Below are 22,373 nucleotides of genomic sequence, written 5' to 3'. Positions count from 1 at the left end.
TTGAGAAAAGGAATTTATCCTGGATTGTCTGGGTGCACCATAAATGCAATCACATGCCACATAAGAAAGAAGCAGGCAGTTTTGAGATGGATAAGGCGGAGGCGTTGAAATGGGCCTAGGCAGTGTTTATTTTTATACCCATTTTTAGGTATAAACAAAATCTGGAAAAAGACACCCAAGTGTTAATGATTGGCTGGACAGGCTCTGTTGCTTTCTAATTTTTTCTTTTTTTTTTTTTTTTTTGCGGTACGCGGGCCTCTCACTGTTGTGGCCTCTCCTGTTGCGGAGCACAGGCTCTGGACGTGCAGGCTCAGTGGCCATGGCTCACGGGCCCAGCCGCTCTGCGGCATGTGGGATCTTCCCGGACTGGGGCACGAACCCTTTTCCCCTGCATCGGCAGGCGGACTCTCAACCACTGCGCCACCAGGGAAGCCCTGTTGCTTTCTAATTTATAACCTTGTGTTTGGAGTTAAAAAAAAAAAAAAGGAAGAGGCAATGAGACTACAGAAGCAAGACTGGAGTGATGCTACCACAAGCCAAGGAAGCCTGGAGCCACCAGAGCTGGAAGAGCCTTCAGAGGGAACCTGGCCCTGATGACACCTTGATTTCAGGCTTCTGGCTCCAAAACTGTGAGAGAATAAATTTCTGCTGTTTAAGTCCATCAAATCTGTGGTAGTTACAGCAGTCTCAGAACAGTAATATGGGATCCAGTAAAATGTACACGTTGCTGTTGGTTATTATATCTCTTGAGTCTCTTTTATTCACCAGTAGTCTTCTTCCTTGTACTATTATTTATTAGAGAAACCGGGTGTTCCTGTGGAAAATCCCACTTCTAAATTTGGCTTACAACTCCTTGGTGGTTTTTAACTGCTTCCTCTATCCCTTGTATTTCATGTAAACTGGTAAGCTTGATCTAGAGGCTTGATCAGATTCAGGTTGAATTTATTAGGCAAGGATACTTCATTAGTGGTCATACTGTATTGTATCAAATGACGCATAATGTCTGCTTGTTCCACTTACTGGTGCTAAGATTGATCTGTAATTCAGGCTGTCAGAGTTCCTATTCATCTTTCTCCTCTTGGTTTTAAATTTAATTGATGATCCATTATTAAGAGGTACAAAATGGTGATTTTCTAATTCTATCATTTCTCTATGTTAATTACCTTGAATTCTTCTATAAAAGAAAAACTTCATATCAACTAATTTGGTTACCCTGAAATGCACTGCAACTAGGAAAAAATATGACTTAAACATTTATTTTATTGAAATATAGTTAATTTACAATATTATATTAGTTTCAAGTGTATAACAGTGATTTAAAATTTGTATAGATTATACTCCATTTAAAATCATTATATAAAATATTGGCTATTCCCTGTGCTGTACAATATATCCTTGTAGCTTATTCATTTTATACATAGTAGTTTGTAAGTCTTAATCCCATACCCCTATCTTGCCCCTCTCCCCCACTTCCCTCTCCCCACTGGTTTGTTCTCTATATCTCAGTCTGTATCTGTTATATTCATTTGTTTTATTTTTTAGATTCCACATATGAGTGATAACATGGAGTATTTGTCTTTCTCTGATTTACTTCACTAAGCATAATACCCTCCAGGTCCATCCATGTTGTTGCAAACGGCAAAATTTCATTCTTTTTTTAAATGGCTGACTAATATTCCTCTGTGTGTGTGTGTGTGTGTGTGTGTGTGTGTGTGTTTCTATCACATCTTCTTTATCCCTTTATCTGTTGATGGACTTAGGTTGCTTCCATGTCTTGGCTATTGTAAATAGTGCTGTGAACATTGTGGTGTATTTATCTTTTTGAATTAATGTTCTCATTTATTCCAGAGTGGAGTTCCTAGGTCATATGGCAGTTCTATTTTTAGTTCTTTTAGGAACCTCCAAACTGTTTTCCACAGTGGTTGCACCAATTTTCATTCCTGGCAACAGAGTATGAGGGTTCCCTTTTCTCCACATCCTCACCAACATTTGTTATTTGTGTTCTTTTTGATGATAGCCGTTCTGACAGGTGTGAGGTGATATCTCATTATGGTTCTGATTCACATTTCTCTGATGTTGAGCTTTTCATGTGCCCATTGGCCATCTGTATGTCGTCTTTGCAGAAGTGTCTATTCAGGTCTTCTGCCCATTTTTTAATCAGCTTATCTGTTTTTTTGATGTGAGTTGTTTGAGCTGTTTATGTATTTTGGATATTTTGGATATTAGCCCCTTATCAGTTATATCATTAGCAAATACATTCTCCCATTATGTAGGTTGTCTTTTTTGTTTTGTTGATGGTTTCCTTTGCTGTGCAAAAGCTTTTAAGTTTAATTAGGTCCTATTTGTTTATTTTTGCTTTTGTTTCCTTTGCCTTAGGAGGCAGATCCAAAATAACACTGCTCTGATTTATGTCAAAGAGTGTTCTGCCTATGTTTTCTTTCGGGAGTTTTATGGTTTCCAGTCTTACATTTAGGTCTTCAATCAATTTTGAGTTTATTTTTATATATGGTGTGAGAAAATGTTCTAATTTCGTTCTTTTACATTTAGCTGTCCAGTTTTCCCAGCACCACTTATTGAAGAGATTGTCTTTTCTCCATTGTATATTCTTGCCTCCTTTGTTGTAGATTAATTGACCATAGGAGTGTGGGTTTATTTCTGGGCTCTCTTTCCTGTTCCACTGGTCTATGTGTCTGGTTTTGTGCCAGTACCATACTACTTTGATTACCGTAGCTTTGTGTATAGTCTGAAGTCAGGGAGCAAGTTACCTCCAGCTCTGTTCTTCTTTCTCAACATTGTTTTGCCTATTTGGGGTTTCCATATAAATTTAAAATTATTTATTCTTGTTCTGTGAACAGTGCTGTGGGTATTTTGATAGGGACTGCATTGATTCTGAAGATTGCCTTGGGTAGTATAGTCATTTTGACAATATTGATTCTTCCAATCCAAGAACATGGTATATCTCTCCATCTGTTTGTGTCATCTTTGATTTCTTTCATCAGTGTCTTAAGTTCTCTGAGTACAGGTCTTTTACCTCCTTAGTTAGTTTTATTCCTAGGTGTTTTATTCTAGGAATAAAATGTGATGGTAAATGGAATTGTTTTCTTAATTTGTTTCTGATAGTTCATTGTTAGTGTATACAAATGCATCAGATTTCTGTATATTAATTTTGTATCCTGCAACTTTACTGAATTCATTGATGAGCTCTAGTAGTTTTTTAGTGGCGTCTTTAGGATTTTCCATGTATAGTGGCATGTCATCTTGCAAACAGTGACAGTTTTATTTCTTCCTTTCCAGTTTGGATTCCTTTATTTCTTTTTCTTGTCTGATTGCTGTGGCTAAAACTTCCAATATTATATTGAATAAAAGTGATGAGAGTGGACATCCCTGTCTTGTTCTTGATCTTAGAGGAAATGCTTTCAGCTTTTCACTGTTGAGTATGATGTTAGCTCTAGGTTTGTCATATATGGCCTTTATTATGTTGAGGTATGTTCCCTCTATACCCACTTACTGGAGAGTTTTTCTTATTGTAATTGGATGTTGAATTTTGTCAAAAGCTTTTCCTGCATCTATTGAGATGATCATATGGACTTTTATTCTTCAGTTTGTTCATATAGTGTATCACATTTTTATTGATTTGCAGATATTGAACTATTCCTGCATCCCTGGGATAAATCCCACTTAATCATGTTATATGATCCTTTTAATGAATTGTTGGATCAGTTTGCTAATATTTTGTTGAGGATTATTGCATCTATGTTCATCAGTGATATCTGCCTGTAATTTTCTCTTTTTTGTGATATCTTTGTCTGGTTTTGGTATCATGGTGATGCTGGGCTTGTAGAATGAATTTGGAAGCGTTCTTTCCTGTGCAGTTTTTTTGGAATAGTTTCAGAAGGATAGGTGTTAATGCTCCTTTAAGTGTTTGGTAGAATTCACCTGTGAAGCCCTCTGGTCCTGTAGTTTTGTTTGTTGGGGGTTTTAAAATTACTGATTCAACTTCAGTACTGGTAATTGGTTTGTTCATATTTTCTACTTCTTCCTGGTTCAGTCTTGGGAGAGTGTACATTTCTAGGAATGTATCCATTTCTTCTAGGTTTTCTGTTTTATTGGCATATAGTTGTCTGCAGTACATTGTATTTCTGTGGTGTTAGTTGTAACTTCTTTTTTATTTCTGATTTTATTGATTTGGGCCCTCTTTTTACTTGATGTGTCTGGCTAAGGCTTGTCAATTTTACCTTTTCAGAGAGCCAGCTCTTAGTTTCACTGACTTTTAAAAAATTGTTCTTTTGCTGTTGGTGTGGTTTTTTTTGGTCTCTTTCATTTATTTCTGCTCTGATCTTTATGATTTCTTTCCTTCTGTTAATTTTGTGTTTTCTTTGTTCTTTTTCTGGTTCCTTTAGGTATAAGGTTAGGTTGTTTATTTGAGAGTTTTCTTGTTTCCTGAGGTAGGTTTGTATCACTATAAACTTCTTTCTTAGAACTGCTCTTGCTGTGTCCTATTGATTTTGGAGTGTTGTGTCTTCATTTTAATTTGTCTCCAGGTATTTTTTGATTTCTTAGATTTCTTCAGTGATCTGTTGGTTGTTTAGTAGTGTATTGTTTAGTCTCCATGTGTTGTGGGGGTTTTTTGCAGTTTTTTCCTTGTATTTAATTTCTAGTTTTTTTTTTTTACATCTTTATTGGAGTATAATTGCTTTACAATGGTGTGTTAGTTTCTGCTTTATAACAAAGTGAATCAGTTATACATATACATATGTTCCCGTATCTCTTCCCTCTTGAGTCTCCCTCCCTCCCACCCTCCCTATCCCACCCCTCTAGGTGGTCACAAAGCACCGAGCTGATCTCCCTGTGCTATGCGGCTGCTTCCCACTAGCTATCTATTTTACGTTTGGTAGTGTATATATGTCCATGCCTCTCTCTCGCTTTATCACAGCTTACCCTTCCCCCTCCCCATATCCTCAAGTCCATTCTCTAGTAGGTCTGTGTCTTTATTCCTCTGTTACCCCTAATTTCTAGTTTCTTAATGTTGTGTTGGAAAAAATGCCTAATATGGTTACTGAGGCTTGTTTTGTGGCCTAGCATGTGATCTGTCCTGGGGAATGTTCCATGTTGCACTTGAAAAGAATGTGTATTCTGCTGCTTTTGGATAGAATGTTCTATATATATCTATTAAGTCCATTTGGTCTAACATGTCATTTAAGACCAATTTTCTGTTTGGATGATCTGTCCATTGATGTAAATGGGGTGTTAAAGTCTCCTACTGTTGTTACTGTAAGTTTCTCCCATTGTACCTGTTAATATTTGCTTTACATATTTAACTCCTCCTCTGTTGGGTGCATATATTTACAATTGTTATATCTTCTTCTTAGATTGATCCCTTGTTCATTATGTAGTGTCCTTCTTTGTCTATTGTTACAGTCTTTGTTTTAAAGTCTATTTTGTCTGGTATAAGTATTGCTACCCTGACTTTCTTTTGATTTCCATTTGCATGGAATACCTTTTTTTTAATCCCCTTACTTTCAGTCTGTATGTGCCTCTAGATCTGAAGTGAATCTCTTATAGGCAACTTATATATGGGTCTTATTTTTGTATCTGTTCAGCCACACTGTGTCTTTTGGTTGGAGCATATAGTCTATTTACATTTAAGGTGATTATTGATAGGTATATACTTATTGCCATTTTGTTAATTGTTTCACACTGTGTCTTTTGGTTGGAGCATATAGTCTATTTACATTTAAGGTGATTATTGATAGGTATATACTTATTGCCATTTTGTTAATTGTTTTGGGGTTGTTTTTGTAGTTCATTTTTGTTCCTTTCTTCTTTTGCTCTCTTCCCCCCTTGTGATGTGATGACTTCATCTTTAGTTTTTTGGAGGGTTTTTTTGTTTGTTTTTTGCCACACCGCACGGCACGTGGGATCTTAGTTCCCTGACCAGGGGTCGAACCCCCATCCCCTTCCTCAGTGGAAGCATGGAGCCTTAACCTTGCCAGGGAAACCCCTATCTTCAGTATTATATTTGGATTCCTTTCTCTTTTGTGTGTTTGTGTACCTATTATAGAGTTTTCATTTGTAGTTACCATGAGATTTACATATAACCATCTATATATGTGTGATGATTTTAAGTTGCTGATTTCTTAACTTCAAATGCATTTTAACAACCCTGCATGTTTACTCCCCTCACCTAGTGATTACTGTTTTTGGCATCATATTTTACATTTTTTTGTTTTGTGTATCCATTTCTTATTGTGGATACAGATGATTTTATTACTTTTGTCTTTTAACCTTCCTACTAGCTTTTTACATGGTTGGTTCACTATCATTACTGTATATTTGTCTTTACCAGTGTGCTTTCCTTCCTTTCATAATTTTCATGTTTCTAATTGTGGTCTTTTCTTTTTCGTGTAGAGAGTCACTTACACATTTCTTGTAAAGTTGATCTGGTGGTGCTGAACTCTTTTAGCTTTTGCTTGTCTGTAAAACTTTTGATCTCTCCATCAAATCTGAATGAAAGCCTTGCTGGGTATTTTTGGTTGTAGGTTTTTCTCTTTCATTACTTTAAATATATCATGACACTCCCTTCTGGCCTGCAGAGTTTCTGCTGAAAAGTCAGCCATATGGGAGTTCCCTTGCATGTAACTCATTGCTTTTCATTTGCTGCTTTTAATATTCTCTCTTTATCTTTAATTTTTGGCATTTTAATTACAGTGTGTCTTGGTGTGGTCCTCTTTGGGTTGATCCTGTTTGGGACTCTCTGTACTTCCTGGACATGGAAGTCTGTTTCCTTTCCCAGGTTTGGGGAGTTTTCAGCTATTGTGTCATCAAATATATTTTCTGCCCCTTTCTCTCTTCTCCTTTTGGGGCACCTATAACTTTTTTTTTTTTTAATATATTTTACTTATTTATTTAAAAAATTTTTGTATGTGTTGGGTCTTTGTTGCTGCGCTTGGGCTTTCTCTAGTTGCAGCAAGTGGGGGTTACTCTTCGTTGCGGTGCACAGGCTTTTTCTCATTGCAGTGGCTTCTCTTGTTGTGGAGCACGGGCTCTAGGCGTGTGGACTTCGGTAGTTGTCGCACACAGGCTCGGTAGTTGTCGCACGTGGGCTCAGTAGTTGTGGCTTGTGGGCTCTAGAGTGCAGGCTCAGTAGTTGTGGCACATGGGCTTAGTTGCTCCGTGGCATGTGGGATCTTCCTGGACCAGGGCTCGAACCTGTGTCCCTTGCATTGGCAGGTGGATTCTTAACCACTGTGCCACCAGGGAGGTGCCACCTATAACATTTTGATATCGTCTCAGAGGTCTTGTAAGCTGACTTCATTTCCTTTTATTCTTTTCTCTATTTTCTGTTTAGCATCAGTGATTTCCACTACTCTGCCTTCCAGCTTACTGATCCCTTTCTCTGTATCATTTAATCTACTGTTGATTCCTTCTAGTGTATTTTTCATTTCAGTCATTTCAGTTATTGTATTCTCCATCTCTGATTGCTTCTTCTTTATATTTTCTAAGTCTTTGTTTAAAACTTCTAATTATTTTTTGGCTATGCCACATAGCTTGCAGGATCTTAGTTCCCTGACCAGGGATTGAACCAGGGCCTAACTACTGGACCGCCAGGGAATTCCCAGCAATTTCTGACTTCTCACTCTGTTCATCTATTCTTCTCCTGAGTTCTTTGATCATCTTTATGATTGTAAAAATTTAACTCTTTATCTGATAGATTGCCTACCTCCACTTCATTTAGTTCTTGGGGTTTTATCCTGTTCCTTCTTTATAACATGTTCCTCTGTCACCTAACTTTTCTGAATTTGTTGTTTTTATTTCTGTGTGTCTGGTAGGTTGGTTACGTTTACTGACCTTGGAGAAGTGGCCTTTTGTAGAAGACATTCTATGCATCCCAGAAGTGTACTCTCCTCTGGTCACCAGTACTATATGCTCTAGATGTGCTCCTAACCTATGTGGGCTGTGTGGGTCCTTTTATTATAGAGGGCTGGTTATTGTGGGCTGTCTGGTAGGAGTGGCTGACCCCTGGACTGGTTGGTTGCCAGGGTCTGCCTTGTGTGGAGGCTGCCAGCCACTGTTTGGCAGGGCCAGGTCATGTGGCTGGCTACAGAAGCCTGGAGAACCCCGGGGCTAGTGGTGGCTCACTCTTGGGCAGAACTGGGCTCTGGGGTGGGTGGTTGCAGAGCCAGCATTCCTGGATATAGTGTTGGCCTGCTGGTGGTTGGGGCCAGTTCCTGAAATGGCTCACTGTAGGTTCCAGGGTGTCTCAGAGCCAGTGCTGGCCCACTGGTGTGTGGGGCTGGATCCCGGGGTGGCTGGTTGAATAGTGCATGGTATCTCAGAGGTGGTATTGGCCTGCTGATGCATGGGGCCAGAGCCCAGGGGCTCCCAGAGCTATTGCCAGCTCACTGGTGGGTGGGGCTGGATCCAAAGGCCTCTGGCTGAGGCGCCCAAGGTGTCCCAAAGGAGATGTTGGCCTGCTGATGGAAAGGGCTGGAGCTTGGGGCTCCTGAGGGTGGTGCTGTCCTACTGGTGTATTGTCTGAGTCCTGACAAGGCAGGCTGTGGGGCGTGGTGGTTCTCTTCCTGCTGTCTACCCATTGGTGGGTGGGGTCAGTGCCCAGGAGGTCCTGGGGTGTTGGCCCACTGGTGGGCAGAGCTGGCTCCCAGGGTCTCTGGCTGCAGGGTCTTGGAAGTCCTGAGTGCAGTGCCTGTGTACTAAGTGTCTGGGCCCAGGTCCTGGGTCCTCTGGTGGACAGAGCTGTTTTCAGGGATGGCTCTGGGCTACGGGGGTCTTAAGGCAGCCTGGCTGCTTATGGGTGGGACTGTGTCCCTACATGGCTAGTTACTTGGCCTGAGGGGACCCAGTACTTGGGCCTACAGGCTGGTGGGAGGGGGTAGGGCTGGGTCCCGAGGCTAACAAGCTAGAGGGAGGATTCCAAAATGGCACTTGCCAGCACCAGCGTCCCCATGGTAGAAGGAACTCTCAAAAATGGCTGCTGTCAGTGTCTTTGTCCCCAGGGTGAGCTCTACTTGCTGCCTGCCTCTCCAGGAGACTTTCCAAGTTCAGCAGGTTGGTCTGACCCAGGCTCCTTTCAAATTACTACTTCTGCACGGGGTCCCAGAGCATGTGAGATTTTGTGTGCACCCTTTAAGAGTAGTGTCTCTCTGGATCTCCCAAAAGTAAGCCCCACTAGCCTTCAAAGCCAAATGTTCTGGGGGCTCATCTTTGTAGTGCACCCCTGTGTTGGGGAGCCTGATGTGGGGCTCAGACCTGATGTGGGGCTCCTTGGGGAGAACCTCTGCAATTGTAATTATCTTCCCATTTGTGGGTTACCCCCCCCAGGGGTGTGGGTCTTGACAATATTGCAACTCCACCCTTTCTACCCATCTTGTTGTGGTTCCTTATATATTTAGTTGTAGATCTTTTCTGCTAGTCTTCTGGGTTTTCTCATTGATAGTTGCTCTGTAAATGGTTGTAATTTTGCTGTGCCCATGAGAGGAGGTGAGCTCACGGTCTTCCTACTCCTTGGCCCAGCCCTACGATGTTTTTTTTTTTTTTTTTTTTTTTAATATATAAATTTGTTTTTGGCTGCTTTGGGTCTTCATTGCTGTGTGTGGGCTTCCTCTGGTTGCAGTGAGCCGGGGGCTACTCTTCGTTTGCAGTGCGCAGGCTTCTCATTGTGGTGCCTTCTCTTGTTGTGGAGCACGGGCTCTAGGCGTGCAAGCTTCAGTAGTTGTGGCTCACGGGCTCTAGAGCGCAGGCTCAGTAGTTGTGGCACACAGGCTTAGTTACTCTGCAGCATGTGGGATCTTCCCGGACCAGGGCTCGAACCCGTGTCACCTACATTGGCAGGCGGATTCTTAACCACTGCGCCACCACGAAGCCCCCTTTCTTGATGTTTAATGAGAAATTGTAAGAAGGAACATTGAAGGCTGCTAAACAGAAGCCATTTTTGACTTGAAAGTCCCTTCTTATACATCAGTTAGAATCAAAGACTTTGTTGTGTTCAAACTTTTATTTTACAGATGAGGAGACAGGCCTCCAAGAGGCTGTGATATGCACAAGGTTATTTAGCTAGTGTACAGGCAACCAGGGAGAAAACGTCTGGGCCTGGGCTTTCTTATTCTCCTGATGAGAAAGTGAGACTGGTAGAGATCTGGTACAGGGAAAGAGGCACCCATCCCTGCCTTCAGGCCTGCCCTAGGGCAAAGCTGAGCTAACGCCCCGGTTAAGTTCCCTTCACAGCCCCTTGCTCTGTTTGCCTAGCAAGGCCTCCCATGCTGACCGCCAGTTACTGGGGCTTTTGAAGGTGCAGGATGCAGGAGGTGGGGCTGTATTCCATCACAATGATTTTTCACAGCCGAGGGAAAGCAAGTCCCAGCAATGAGGGATGACTGGAGGAACTGAGTAAAGGGAGAACTAGATAACTGTCTTCAAACATTAGGGGAGTTGTCCTAAGTAACATGTAGCAGATTCAGTGTATGGTGGTTGTGGGGTGAGATTTCAGATCAGTGGAAGGAAGATCTATGAGGCTGGACTGTGCGACGGCAGAACTGTCTGCCTTAGGAGCCGCGTTTCTCCTCGCTGGGGGGTGGCCAGACTTTGGAGAGAGTTTCGAGGACATTATTCCATATTAGGAAAGTGGACCAAATGACCTCGAAAATCCTTTCCCAGTACTGCTGTTCTGTGAATTTAGAGTTGAGAAAAGGTTTTGCCAGGTTCAGTGAGGGTGACTGGGAGCAGTTTTATAGCTATTGAGAATCAGGGACATTCAGGAGTCACAGAAGTCAGGGGAATCTTTCATATTAGGAAGTGTTGCAATTACAGATAAACTGATACAGGGATCCGTTTGAGTTTGGTTTTTCATTCAGAGTTTGCCCTGATCACTAGAGGTTACTGGAGGCAAAAGGGAATATTCTTCACTGTTTATTGTCAGCCACATCTGAGATTAGGTTAGATCTTAAAATGGGAACAAACCAAGTACCTTGGATCCCTGCTTTTACAAGAGAACACAGGAGGATCGAGGTCAAGTTAGAATATAGTTGTTCCATGAGGTTTCTCCTCACGTTGGCTGTTTCTGTGAGAGCAAGAGCTGTTAAGAGCACTCATGGCTTCTAGAGAGACAGTGACTTACGTGGCTGATGTGAGCTAGAATAGAAAATTAACATGCATATGGGGTAAGTCTCAAATTTTAATTCACCAGCACCTTAAGGGGAATGTAGAGAAGAAATAAAAGGCGGCAACAACTGACAGTAAACATCAGGGGATTTGCTAGCAGTGGTATTAGACATTAGCGGTAGCAGGTCAAAGATATCTCCATTAGGCTTTAAGACAGTGAAAGATTTGGATGCATGTACAATTTAGGCTGGTCTCTGAATTCCTACAGTTGTGGGCTTCCCTCATCATCGTTCACATGGGGATGCCTCTGTTGCCCATGTCCTTCCCCAGGGATGCAGGAATAAGACTAGGCCAAATGCTTTCATACTCCGTAAGTCCATATCCCATCCCTGTCTACTCAGTCACCGAGTCATTCACATCCTAGCTGATGCCAGGTTATCAATTTCCCCCTGCTTCCCTTAGAAGTCCAGTGTTTTCTTCTACCCTTGCTACCTGTCAAGATGCCTTCTGTCTAGGGCTCATCATTTCCTCTCTTCTGTGGAAACCCCTCCAAATTTCTATTCTATCTAGCGATCCTTTTTCTCATGTTTTTAAGTTCTCCCTCTATGCTGGAATCCTCTTCCAATTTGCACACAACCTCTTCCTTCCCATAGCTCCATGTTGGAGAAAACGAGATTGTCCTGAGGCAAAGTTGGAGGGAAACTAACCAGGATAGAACGGATGTCCAGGCCTACTCACCACATCTCCTGACATACTTATAATTGGGCTTCTGGGGAGGGGTGAAGGAAGTACCTCTTCCCTTAAATTGTCAGGCATATTCCTCTTCCTTCCCCCCACATAAAAATAAGCTCTTTCCCTGGCCAGGCTTAAAGTTTCTTAAGATAGGGGATGGCCTTACCTAGTTACTGTGCAGTCAGTATCCAGCCCTCTAGTTCTCTGGTTCTCAAACCTCAGCGTACATCAGAATCACTCAGAGGGCTCACTGACGGAGACTGCTCGGGCCCACCCTCCACCCTTAGAGTTTCTGTCCCAAGGTGGACCCTGAGAACCTGCATTTCTAACACGTTCCCAGGTGATACTGGTGCTGCTGGTCTGAGGAGCACAGTCTGAGCACCACTGACCTAGTTTAGCTTCTCCCAAAGACCTGCCTGGAGAAGCCAGCCTCCTCAGTGTAGCTTCCCAGTCCTGACGGTATATTGCCACCCATTTCCCTGAAGTCCCCTCAGAGGTGGAATTCAGCTGACACTTTGGGATGGGTGATACTTAGTAAAATAAGAGACCAAGACACCAGGATCTTGTTAGCTGGATATATTTCTTTTTGTTTGTTTTTGTTTTTGTCACAGAACACTGTTTGCAGTAGAGGAAACTGGCATTGCAGTCTGGTGGTAAAATGGCTTGTTCACATAAACCAGTACATGTTCATCCTTTAGCGCAAAAAGCCCTAATGGCGCGTACCCTATTGAAATTCAGGACATCTCCAATATTCTCTCTCTCTGTTTTTCTTTGTCACTTTTTTTTTTTTAAATAAACATTTTCAAGGTTTGTCCAAAAGAAGGCCATATAGGTTCTTGGCTAGCGGAAGACAATTCAGAACAGTTGTTGCACACTTGGACTGTTACCTTCTCCAGGCTGGCAGTTGATATCTTATTTTTTTCCAACTCATTTTTATTAAAAAAATAAAAAAATGCTCCAACTATCAGTTTTACAAAATCTCTAAGGGAAACACAAGAGCAAGGTGCTGAGGTAAAAAACACCTGAGGTAGCTTTTTTTTGTGTGTTTTTTTTCGTTAAAAAAATCTGTAAATTTAACGCCCTGGGCCAACGACCTCGTGTAAATTGCTATTTTCCTCCATATTTTTTTTTAAAAGAAAGAAATAATTTTGCTGAATATTGATGGCTTATACACCAAAATGTTAAAAAGACAAAATACATTCTTTCTTTGTGGAATTTTTCTTTGTTTGGTTGGTTGGTTGGATGGGTTACTGTTTTTCCTCTTCCAAAATGCTAGGACAAGTACCATTGACTCTTGTTCTTTTGAGTAACCAAGTGTAAGTTGAGGCTGGTTTGTGTGTTTCGCTTTTGTTCCTTTGTGTGATGTGATACTCAGAGCACTGCTTTGCCTGGGGGGTGCGTAGATATGGGAATTGAGACAGAGGGATGAGGGAAGTAACAAGAATGGGGATGGAGAGGACGGGGAGGGAGAGAGGGGGTAGGGGAGAGAGAAACAGAGAGAGACAGAGAATTATACAGCAGTATATGCAAAAACCAGTTTAAAACCTGTGAAGCAAAGAGAAATGGGTGTGTGAGCTAGACAGGGATGAAGAGAGACAGAGTTTCCTCTTCAGAGAGCCGGTATCCCTTCTGTTGACATACACAGGTGATCCAGAACTGCTGTGAGTGTCCTTTCGACGAGATTTCCCTCCGGGTGAATTTTGAGTGGGTGGCCTTGAAGCTCCTGACTAAACCGTTAGAACTCCCAAAGCACGACTTTATTCTTTAAAGTCTAGTAAAGCCTGCTTTCTCTTTAAAAAGAAAAAAGAATAACTGATTAAAAATTGGAGTTAGTTGAGTTATCTGATATATTATTTCTAAAATATATTAACGCCGCAGGCACCCTGTGTAACCCACAGGCCACATATCTTAACATCTTTCCCTTCTAATATGTACATACATGTACAGAGGCAATTTTCCACAAAAAGAAAAGGGTGTGAATTTTGCTTTGATTTGAACGCGTTCACCTATGTTAGTTCAACTAGAAGGGATAGCGTGGTGGGGTTAGGAGAGACCCGAGTGGATGGTGAAGTGGATGGCTGGGAAGCCTGCAGAGGCCCTGGGGGAGCTGGGAGGCCGGGCCCTGGCACGGCTGCCCTCCCGCCTCCTCCCTGGCCCCCCGGATTCTCAGGGCCTCTGCAGAGCCCCTGGCGCCTCCGCAGACTTCTCATTCCTCAGGATGGTCTTTGGTTTGCTCCCGATCTGGCTGGCTGTGTTTGGTCTCATTCTGTCAGGTGTTGGAAGGGCTACATTCATCCGTTGTTTGCTGGTGCCTGTGGGAGCCTCACTTGCTGCGCTGTGAGGCAACTCCCTGAGGATATTTCTGCTCCTGCTGCTTCACCTGTTGTACAATTTCCCTGATCTTGCGCTGTGCAGTCTGCAGCAAGGGAGAGGAGGGGGACAGGGGAGAAAAGGAACCCAGTTCTGAGGACAAGCAGTGGGGTGTGGGGAAGCGGGGCTGGGACTTGGGGGAAGGAGGCGGTAAACTCAGAAAAGTGTCATCTACCTACTGAGGCCCTGACTCCAGGCCTTTTCTGCCTGGAAGTAAAGTGGCAGAGCTCCCCACCCCAACCCCGCCGAGGCTGCTGGTTGGAGGGTAAGAGGGTGGGACCCCAGGAAGCAGAACCAGGGCATCAGTGACTAGGGAACCTGCAGAGGTCAGACGGCATCCTCCCTCCCAGCTAACACATGCTCCAACGTCCAACGCTTCGCCTCCTCCCCGCCTTCCTAGAGTTACTGCAGAGTCAGTGGTGTATGGCATGGGAAGATGGACAGTCAATGGGATGGGGAGAAAGTGAGAAACTGGCCCAGACACTTTACCCTGGACAAGTGGAGAAAACACACGAACCCAAACCTGTCCCCTCACCCACCCTGCTGCTCCCACTGCAGGGAGAGCCCTGCAGACTGAACGCCTACAGGAGCCCAGCCATTGAGACCCACGCCCGGGACACTGGAAGAGCTGGGATGGGAGAGCCCCACGGGTGGTGTAGTTGGGCTCGGACTATAGGGGTCTCAAAGCGTGCTGGTGGGGTGCAGGGCACAGCTGCATGGCCGGTCCTGGCAAAGGCATGGCACTGAGAGCGCAGGCTGATGCTCAGACAAACCTGCAGTGTTGGCTTAGACTGCCTGTACTCCGTTGGGACAGGGACTGGACTGCTCTATCCCCAAACCCAACCCCTTCCCCCAACAACAACAAAAAAGCATCAAAAAGAACCAGGTCACGTGATTCTGAGTCACTAGCCCTTCTGACTGGAAGAGAAGCAGCTGTGTGGGGCCCGGAGTCCTAATGGGGGTTGTCACAGTGAAGCGGAGGAGAGGAAAGAGAAACAAGGGTCTCCTGACGTGAGCGTTTAACCCCTAAGAGTGGAATTCTGGCACCTAGGCTGGTCCTCGGCCCAAGGGTGGCCCTTGCCTGGTATATGGCTCCCAGCAGGGGAAGGCTGTGACTGAGGCCTGAGCGGGAGGACGAGGGAACAGGAGAGCCCGCAGTTCAGCATTTCAGAGGCTTGAACTGTGCTGGCTTGACTCCAAAGCTCTATACCCTTCCTCAGGCTCCTCCAGCAGGCCTGGGAGAGCAGTGGTGAGCAAGGAACAGTTGCCCCTGCCCTGTTCCATCTGTGCATGGGGGTCAGGGTGTGTGTGTGTGTGTGCACGGCCTGGGGCCACTGGAGAGCAGTGGTGAGCAAGGAACAGTTGCCCCTGCCCTGTTCCATCTGTGCATGGGGGTCAGGGTGTGTGTGTGTGTGTGTGCACGGCCTGGGGCCACTGGACAGGTCACCAAGAACTTAGAGACTTGCAAAGAGATTAGCAGGAGAGACTGGACCCTCACAGCACAGGTACCTGGCTGGCAAAGAAATGCCCGATAATTCGGACAATCACTTCCTCATTTTCATCTGGTGTTTGGTCACGAGGCACAATGACTTCTGCACTGGTTAAGTTCTGCAGTTCATTCACCTGTGAAGGGAGAAACCAAAAAAATTCCTGTGACTTGCTTCACTGCAGTGGTCGGGAACCGGAACCCAGAATACCTGCAAGGTACGTCTGTACACTCTGGGCGGGACTCTGCTCCGTAGCGTTTTCCTGCTGCTATGTGTGTGGGTTTACAGGGGCAGGAGGCAGCCTCCCTGTCTTCACTTCCCAGCACATAGTCTAGATGCAGTGTTCCTGGACCCAGGACCCTGGTGTTTCGGTGTCTGGCTCAGCACTGTGGATTTGGGGCCCTCAGCTCTGGATGATGCTAATTACATTTTTGTCCTTGAAGAGTCAGTGGGGGTCTGAGGGAAGTCAGGCCAGGAGACGAAGCCAGCTCAGAGCACACTTACGGTTTTGCCGCCCTTGCCGATCACACGGCCGGCTGTAGAGGAGGGCACTCGGATGTGGGCTTCCAGCTTCACCTCCTCTTTGGGGTTAAAGAAGTTTTCTTCTTTCAGTTTCCCAAAGATCCGCCCCTGGGCCTGAGAGAGCAAGACACGTCAACCTGCTTTAGCAGCACTATTACAGGAACCAGTGAGTCCAGGCAATGGTACAGCCCCAGCCCCATGCTCCCCGGGGTCTGCTCAGCTCGCTCAGACCCGGTGGGTGTGTGCCTGCCACACCCAAGAAGTGCACCTTGCAGACATGCACAGACACTCCCGTGTCTTCAGGTTTGCACATGGATCGCACAGGAAGCTTTCTGTGTATAGGGTCAGGGTGGAACTACATGTCTTATTTCCGTATCCTGAGCACCTGTAAATGTTTGGTTGAATGAATTTTTTCAGGGAATTCTTAACTTCCTCCCACCACGATATGTTCAAGCCTCCGGTTATTAAAGGATGAAGGCAAGGGTGGTGTTGATGGGATTTGCTCTTTGATGTTTAACTCCAGAGCCAGTGTAGCCAAAAGCTTTTTGTTGTTTTTAAAAGAACTTTAAAAACATATATATATATTTGTTTATTTATTGGCTGCACTGCATGTCATGTGGGATCTTAGTTCCCCAACCAGGGATCAAACCCGTGCCCCCTGCAGTGGAAGCGCAGTTTTAACAACTGGACCGCCAGGGAAGTCCCTAAAAGAACTTTTAAAAAAACTGAGATATAACTTACGTAATTTAAAATTTAGCATTTTAAAGTGTACACTCCAGTGGTTTTTAGTATATTCACTAGGTTGTGCAACCACCACTGCTATCCAGAACATTTCCATCCCATTCCCCCAAATAAAAACCCATACCTATTAGCAGATAGTCCCAATTCCTCCCTTCCCCTAGTCCCTGGCAGCCACTAAACTACCCTTCTGTCTCTGGATTTGTTTTTTCTGGATGTTTCACATAAATGGAATATATATTATGTGGTCTATCGTGTCTGCCTTCTTTCACTTGGTGTAATGTCCTCTAGGTTCATCCATGATATAGCATGCGTCAGAATTTCACTCTTTCCATGGCTGAATGATATCCTATTATGTGGATATACCACATTTTGTTTATCCATTCATGAGTTGAAAGATTATTGTTCTTGAACATTTACACGTGTTAATTTTTTTTCAGACACATTTTAAATATTTTTAATACAAATTATACTTTTACAAATAAATGTTTCTGACGTTTAGAAAACTCAAGTTATAATTTTCCTAGGGGTGAAAAGGCAGTAACAAAACAGTGCAGGGGAAGGGAGACAAGGTGGTGGAATAGAAGGACTTGAGCTCACCACCTCTCACGAAAACACCAAAATCACAACTAACTAACTGCTGAACAACCATTGACAAAAAACACTGGAACCTATCAAAAAAGATATTCTACATCCAAAGACAAAGAAGAAGCCACAACGAGATGGCAGGAGGGGTGCTTTCATGATATAATCAAATCCCATACCCACCAGGTGGGTGACCCACAAACTGGAAGCTAATTATATTGTAGAGGTTCTCCCATAGGAGTGAGAGTTCTGAGCCCCATGCCAGGCTCCTCAGCCTGGGGATCTGGCATCTGGAGGAGTAGCCTCCAGAGCATTTGGCTTTGAAGGCCAGTGGGGCTTGAGTGCAAGAGCTCTGCAAGACTAGAGGAAACAGAGACTCCATTCTTGGAGGGTGCACACAAGGTTTCATGTGAACTGGGACCCAGGGCAAAGCAGTGACTCCATAGGAGCCTGGGCCAGACCTACCTGTGGGTCTTGGAGGGTCTCCTGGGGAGGCAGGGGTTGGCTGTGGCCCACTGCAGTGGCAAGGACACTGGTGGCAGAGGCCCCACGGAATACTTCTCAGCGTGAGTATGCCTCCTCCCTGAGGTCGCCATCTTGGTAGAGACCTGGCCCCACCCAACAGCCTGCAGGCTCCAGTGCTTGGACGCCTCAGGCCAAACAACCAACAAGGTGGGAATACAGCCCCACCCACTGACAGCTGCCTAAAGTCATCCTGAGCCCACAGCCACCTCTAGACACACCCCTTGACATGGCCCTGCCCACCAGAGGGACAAGACCCAGCTCCACCCTCCCACGGGCAGGCACAAGTCTGTCCCACCAGGAAGCCTGCACAAGCCCCTGGACCAACCTCAGCCAGGGGTTAAGGCAGACACCAGAAGCAAGAACTACAATCTGGCAGCCTGCAGAACGGAGACCACAAACACAGAAAGTCAGACAAAATGAGACAGCAGAGAAATATGTTCCAACGAAGGAACATGATAAAATCCCAGAAGAACAACTAAGTGAATTAGAGATAGGCAATCTCCCTGAAAAAAGAATTCAGAATAATGATAGTAAAGATAATCCAAGATCTTGGAAAAAGAATGGAGGCACAGACCAAGAAGATACAAGAAATATTTAACAAAGAGCTAGAAGATTTAAAGAACAAACAGATGGAAAATGCAATAACTGAAATGAAAAATACACTAGAAGGAATCCAAGGCAGAATAGATGAGGCAGAAGAATAAATAAGTGAGCTGGGAGACAGACTGGTGGAAATCACTGCCACAGAACAGAATAAAGAAAAAAGAAGGAAAAGAAATGAGGACAATTTAAGAGACCTCTGGGGCAACATTAAATGCACCAACATTTGCATTACAGGGGTTCCAGAAGGAGAAGAGAGAAATGGCCCTAGAAAATATTTGAAAAGATAATAGCCAAAAACTTCCCTAACATGGGAAAGGAAACACTCAAGTCTAGGAAGCACAGAGAATCCCATACAGGATAAACCCAAGGAGGAACATGCTGAGACATATTAATCAAACTGACAAAAATTAAAGACAAAGGGAAAATATTAAAAGCAACAAGAGAAAAGCAACAAATAACATACAAGGGAATCCCCAGAAGGTTATCAGCTGATTTTTCAGCAGAAACTCTGCAGGCCAGAAGGGAGTGGGCACCATATATTTAAAGTGATAAAAGGGAAAAAAACTACAACCAAGAATACTCTACCCACCAAGGCTCTTGTTCAGATTCAATGGAGAAATCAAAAGTTTTACAGACAAGCACAAGCTAAGAGAATTCAGCACCACCAAACCAGCTTTACAACAAATGCTAAAGGAACTTCTCTAGGTGGAAAAGAAAAGCCCGCAACTAGAAACAGGAAAATTACGAATGGGAAAGCTCACTGGTAAAGGCAAACATACAGTAAAGGTAGGAAATCATCCACACACAAATATGATACCAAAACCAGCAATCATCAGGAGAGTACAGATGCAGGATATTGGAAATGCATTTGAAATGAAGAGACCAGCAACTTTAAACAATCATACACACACACACACACACACACACACACACACACACAGACTGCTATATCAAAACCTTGTGGTAACCAGAAACCAAAAATCTACAACAGGAACACACAAAAAAGAGGGCAATCCAAACACAACATTAAAGATAGTCATCAAATCACAAGAGAAGAAAAAAAAGAGGAAGAAAAAAGACCTACAAAAACAAATACAAAACAATTATCAAAATGGCAATAAGAACATACATACTGATAATTACCTTAAATGTAAATGCTCCAACCAAAAGATATATATATATACACACACACAATGGAATATTACTCATCCATATAAAAGAATGAAGTAATACCACTACAGCAACATGGATGGACCTAGAGATTATCATACTAACTGAAGTCAGTCAGACAGAGAAAGATGAATATCATGATATCACTTATATGTGGAATCTAAATGATACAAATGAACTTATTTACAAAACAGACACAGACTTTGAAAACAAACATGTTTATCAAAGGGGAAATGTGGGGGGGAGGGATAAATTAGGAGTTTGGGATGAACACATACACATTACTATATATAAAAGAGTCAACAAGGACCTACTGTATAGCACAAGTAACTGTACTCAATATTGTGTACTAACCTATATGGGAAAAGGATCTGAAAAAGAATGGATATATGTATATGTATAATGGAATCGCTTTGCTGTACACCTAAAACTGACACAACATTGTAAGTGAACTATACTCCAATATAAAATAAAAATGAAAACAATGCACCACCCTCCCCCCACCAACACTTCCAACAAACTGTGCTATTTCCCCTCACACCCATGTTTATGCCCCATCTTCAAAACCACGACCAACGGGATCAGAGATGCCATCTGAACTGGGCATTGACAGAGTCCACTTTTCCACGGGAAAGAAGGGACGGAGGGCTCCACACAGAGGGAGCAGCCTGGAGGGGGGGAAGACAGGGTGAGTGGGGACTATAGAAGGAAGGGAAACGGAGGTTGGGCCTCCAAAGAAGAGCCTGAACCTGGCTCTGGGGCAGCTGCACCTGCTAAAGGCCCTCAGCCTTCCCTAACAGGCTGCCCTGTATCCAGGGCTGCAGGGCTGAGGGGGTTCTTGACACTGACCTTGAACTGGGCTTCAGGTGGGCCGGTGATGATGACCATCCTTTCACTGACGTCTGGGCCTTCTGCTGGGGCAATCTGCAGTTCACAAAGCAAGAGGGAAATGCTACTGCTTGGCTCTATTCCCCGAGCTCCTCCTTCTTGTCTAAGAGGATGGCACACCCACTAGCAAGAGATTATAAGACTCACGCCTTTGTACCTGGTGCTTTGTCTGACCCTGCTGCTTCCACCCTGGGTCTTAGGAGATTATGACCGTAGCGCCCAGTATCAAATTTGGGTCTCTGGCCACCCAAGAATAGTTGCAAACAAGTTAGTACTTACTGCCTGTCCCTACCCCCACCAGCAGTGTGACCAGCCTCCTTTCATCAAGGAGCTCCACTAGCCCACCAAGGGCCCAGAGCGAGGAAAGGCTGGTCCACAGAGGAGTTAAGTTGGAGTCAGCCTGCAGAAAGGGCTGTTAGCGACAGGTGTGACTAGGACCAGCTCCTCTGTAGCACACGAATCAACTGACGGCACCAGAGCAAGAATGAGGACACCCTGGTTCCAGTGTGCGTCTACAAACCCCTCCTCTCCCCACAGATGAGACACGGCAGTTGAACCTGGCAAGCTCAAAACCTCCTAGCTCTCACTCTGTGACTCTGACATCTTTTTTAGCAGAACTCAAGATGGAACAACCCAACATTTTTTTGTTAGATCCTCTTTACATATTTTTTCCCCTGCATACCCTGCCTTATTTCAAAAACCTTTAAGGTAGCTTTAAAATTAAATACAATGTAGCATAATTAAAGTTAAATTTATTTATTTATTTTTTTGGCCACACCACGTGGCTTGTGGGATCTTAGTTCCCTAATCAGGGAACCTGTGCCCCCTGCAATGGAAGCATGGAGTCCTAACCACTGGACCACCAGGGAATTCCCCTAAAGTTACTTTTAAATGAGCTAAAAGTACACCAGGCACTTAGGGATGAGCCAGGAGTGAGGTTAGTACACAAATGCACCTCATAAAGTCCTACACACCACCCAGAGACCCCATCCCCGAGACTGAACTGTTCAGCGTGAACATGATTCACCACTGACGGGGCGTGTCTGAAGTTATCACCTCTGAACCACTGTGTCTCAGTCTTGGCTCCCGCAAGAAGACCCCCACCTCCACAGGGTTTTAGTTTTCTCTCAGTACATGTCCTAAGCCAGGCTGCACCTGCGGGCCTCAGGGTCCTGTGTCGCTGTCCCAGCTTTACCGTGAAGACAGACCCAAGGCCTGTGCTGACCTTGCCCACTCTGAAAGGAGAGACTCTTCTATGAGACCTTCAAAGAAGATCTGGCCCTGACTACTTAGTGGCACGAGGATGAACGTGAGACACAGGTCACCGACCACTGAGCTTCCTGGGGGGGTCTTCCCTTTGCTGCGGGCAGACCACCTGCAAGCCTTCAACTGCAGGGCAGCAGCCTCAGCCAAAAAAACAGATGTGTCCAGGGGACTGAGACCCACCAGCAGGCTGCATACAGACTGGCCCTTAAGATCCCTGGCGGGAACCCTCATCTCTACTTCTACATCCATAGGTGGCATTAAATCTGCTCCTTATTTCCAAGAGTAAATGAGAGTGACAGGAGCATGGACACAGTGGTTCCCAGCTCTTATCCACCCAAATCAAGAAGGGCTGAAAGGCTAATTCATAATTCA

General features: G+C 44.3%; 1 protein-coding gene across 4 annotated transcripts in view; it reads right to left on the bottom strand.

Annotated features, from left to right (window-relative positions):
• Positions 1-14,170: 14,170 nt before the first annotated feature.
• The window catches only part of IGF2BP2 (insulin like growth factor 2 mRNA binding protein 2), a gene marked incomplete at both ends in the record, with an annotated part of 157,358 nt that continues 149,155 nt past the window's right edge, over positions 14,171-22,373 (bottom strand). For all 4 annotated transcript variants that reach the window (XM_079705596.1, XM_079705597.1, XM_079705598.1 and 1 more), the window contains 4 exons: positions 14,171-14,263; positions 15,727-15,840; positions 16,209-16,340; positions 20,697-20,771. In XM_079705596.1, coding sequence (XP_079561722.1) covers positions 14,171-14,263; positions 15,727-15,840; positions 16,209-16,340; positions 20,697-20,771 — 414 coding nt within the window. The remainder of the gene's footprint in view (positions 14,264-15,726; positions 15,841-16,208; positions 16,341-20,696; positions 20,772-22,373) is intronic.

The sequence above is a fragment of the Hyperoodon ampullatus genome (genome assembly GCF_949752795.1).
Source record: "Hyperoodon ampullatus genome assembly, chromosome: 5".
NCBI classification, from domain to species: Eukaryota; Metazoa; Chordata; class Mammalia; order Artiodactyla; family Ziphiidae; genus Hyperoodon; species Hyperoodon ampullatus.
This window is presented reverse-complemented; position numbering and strand designations above follow the sequence as displayed.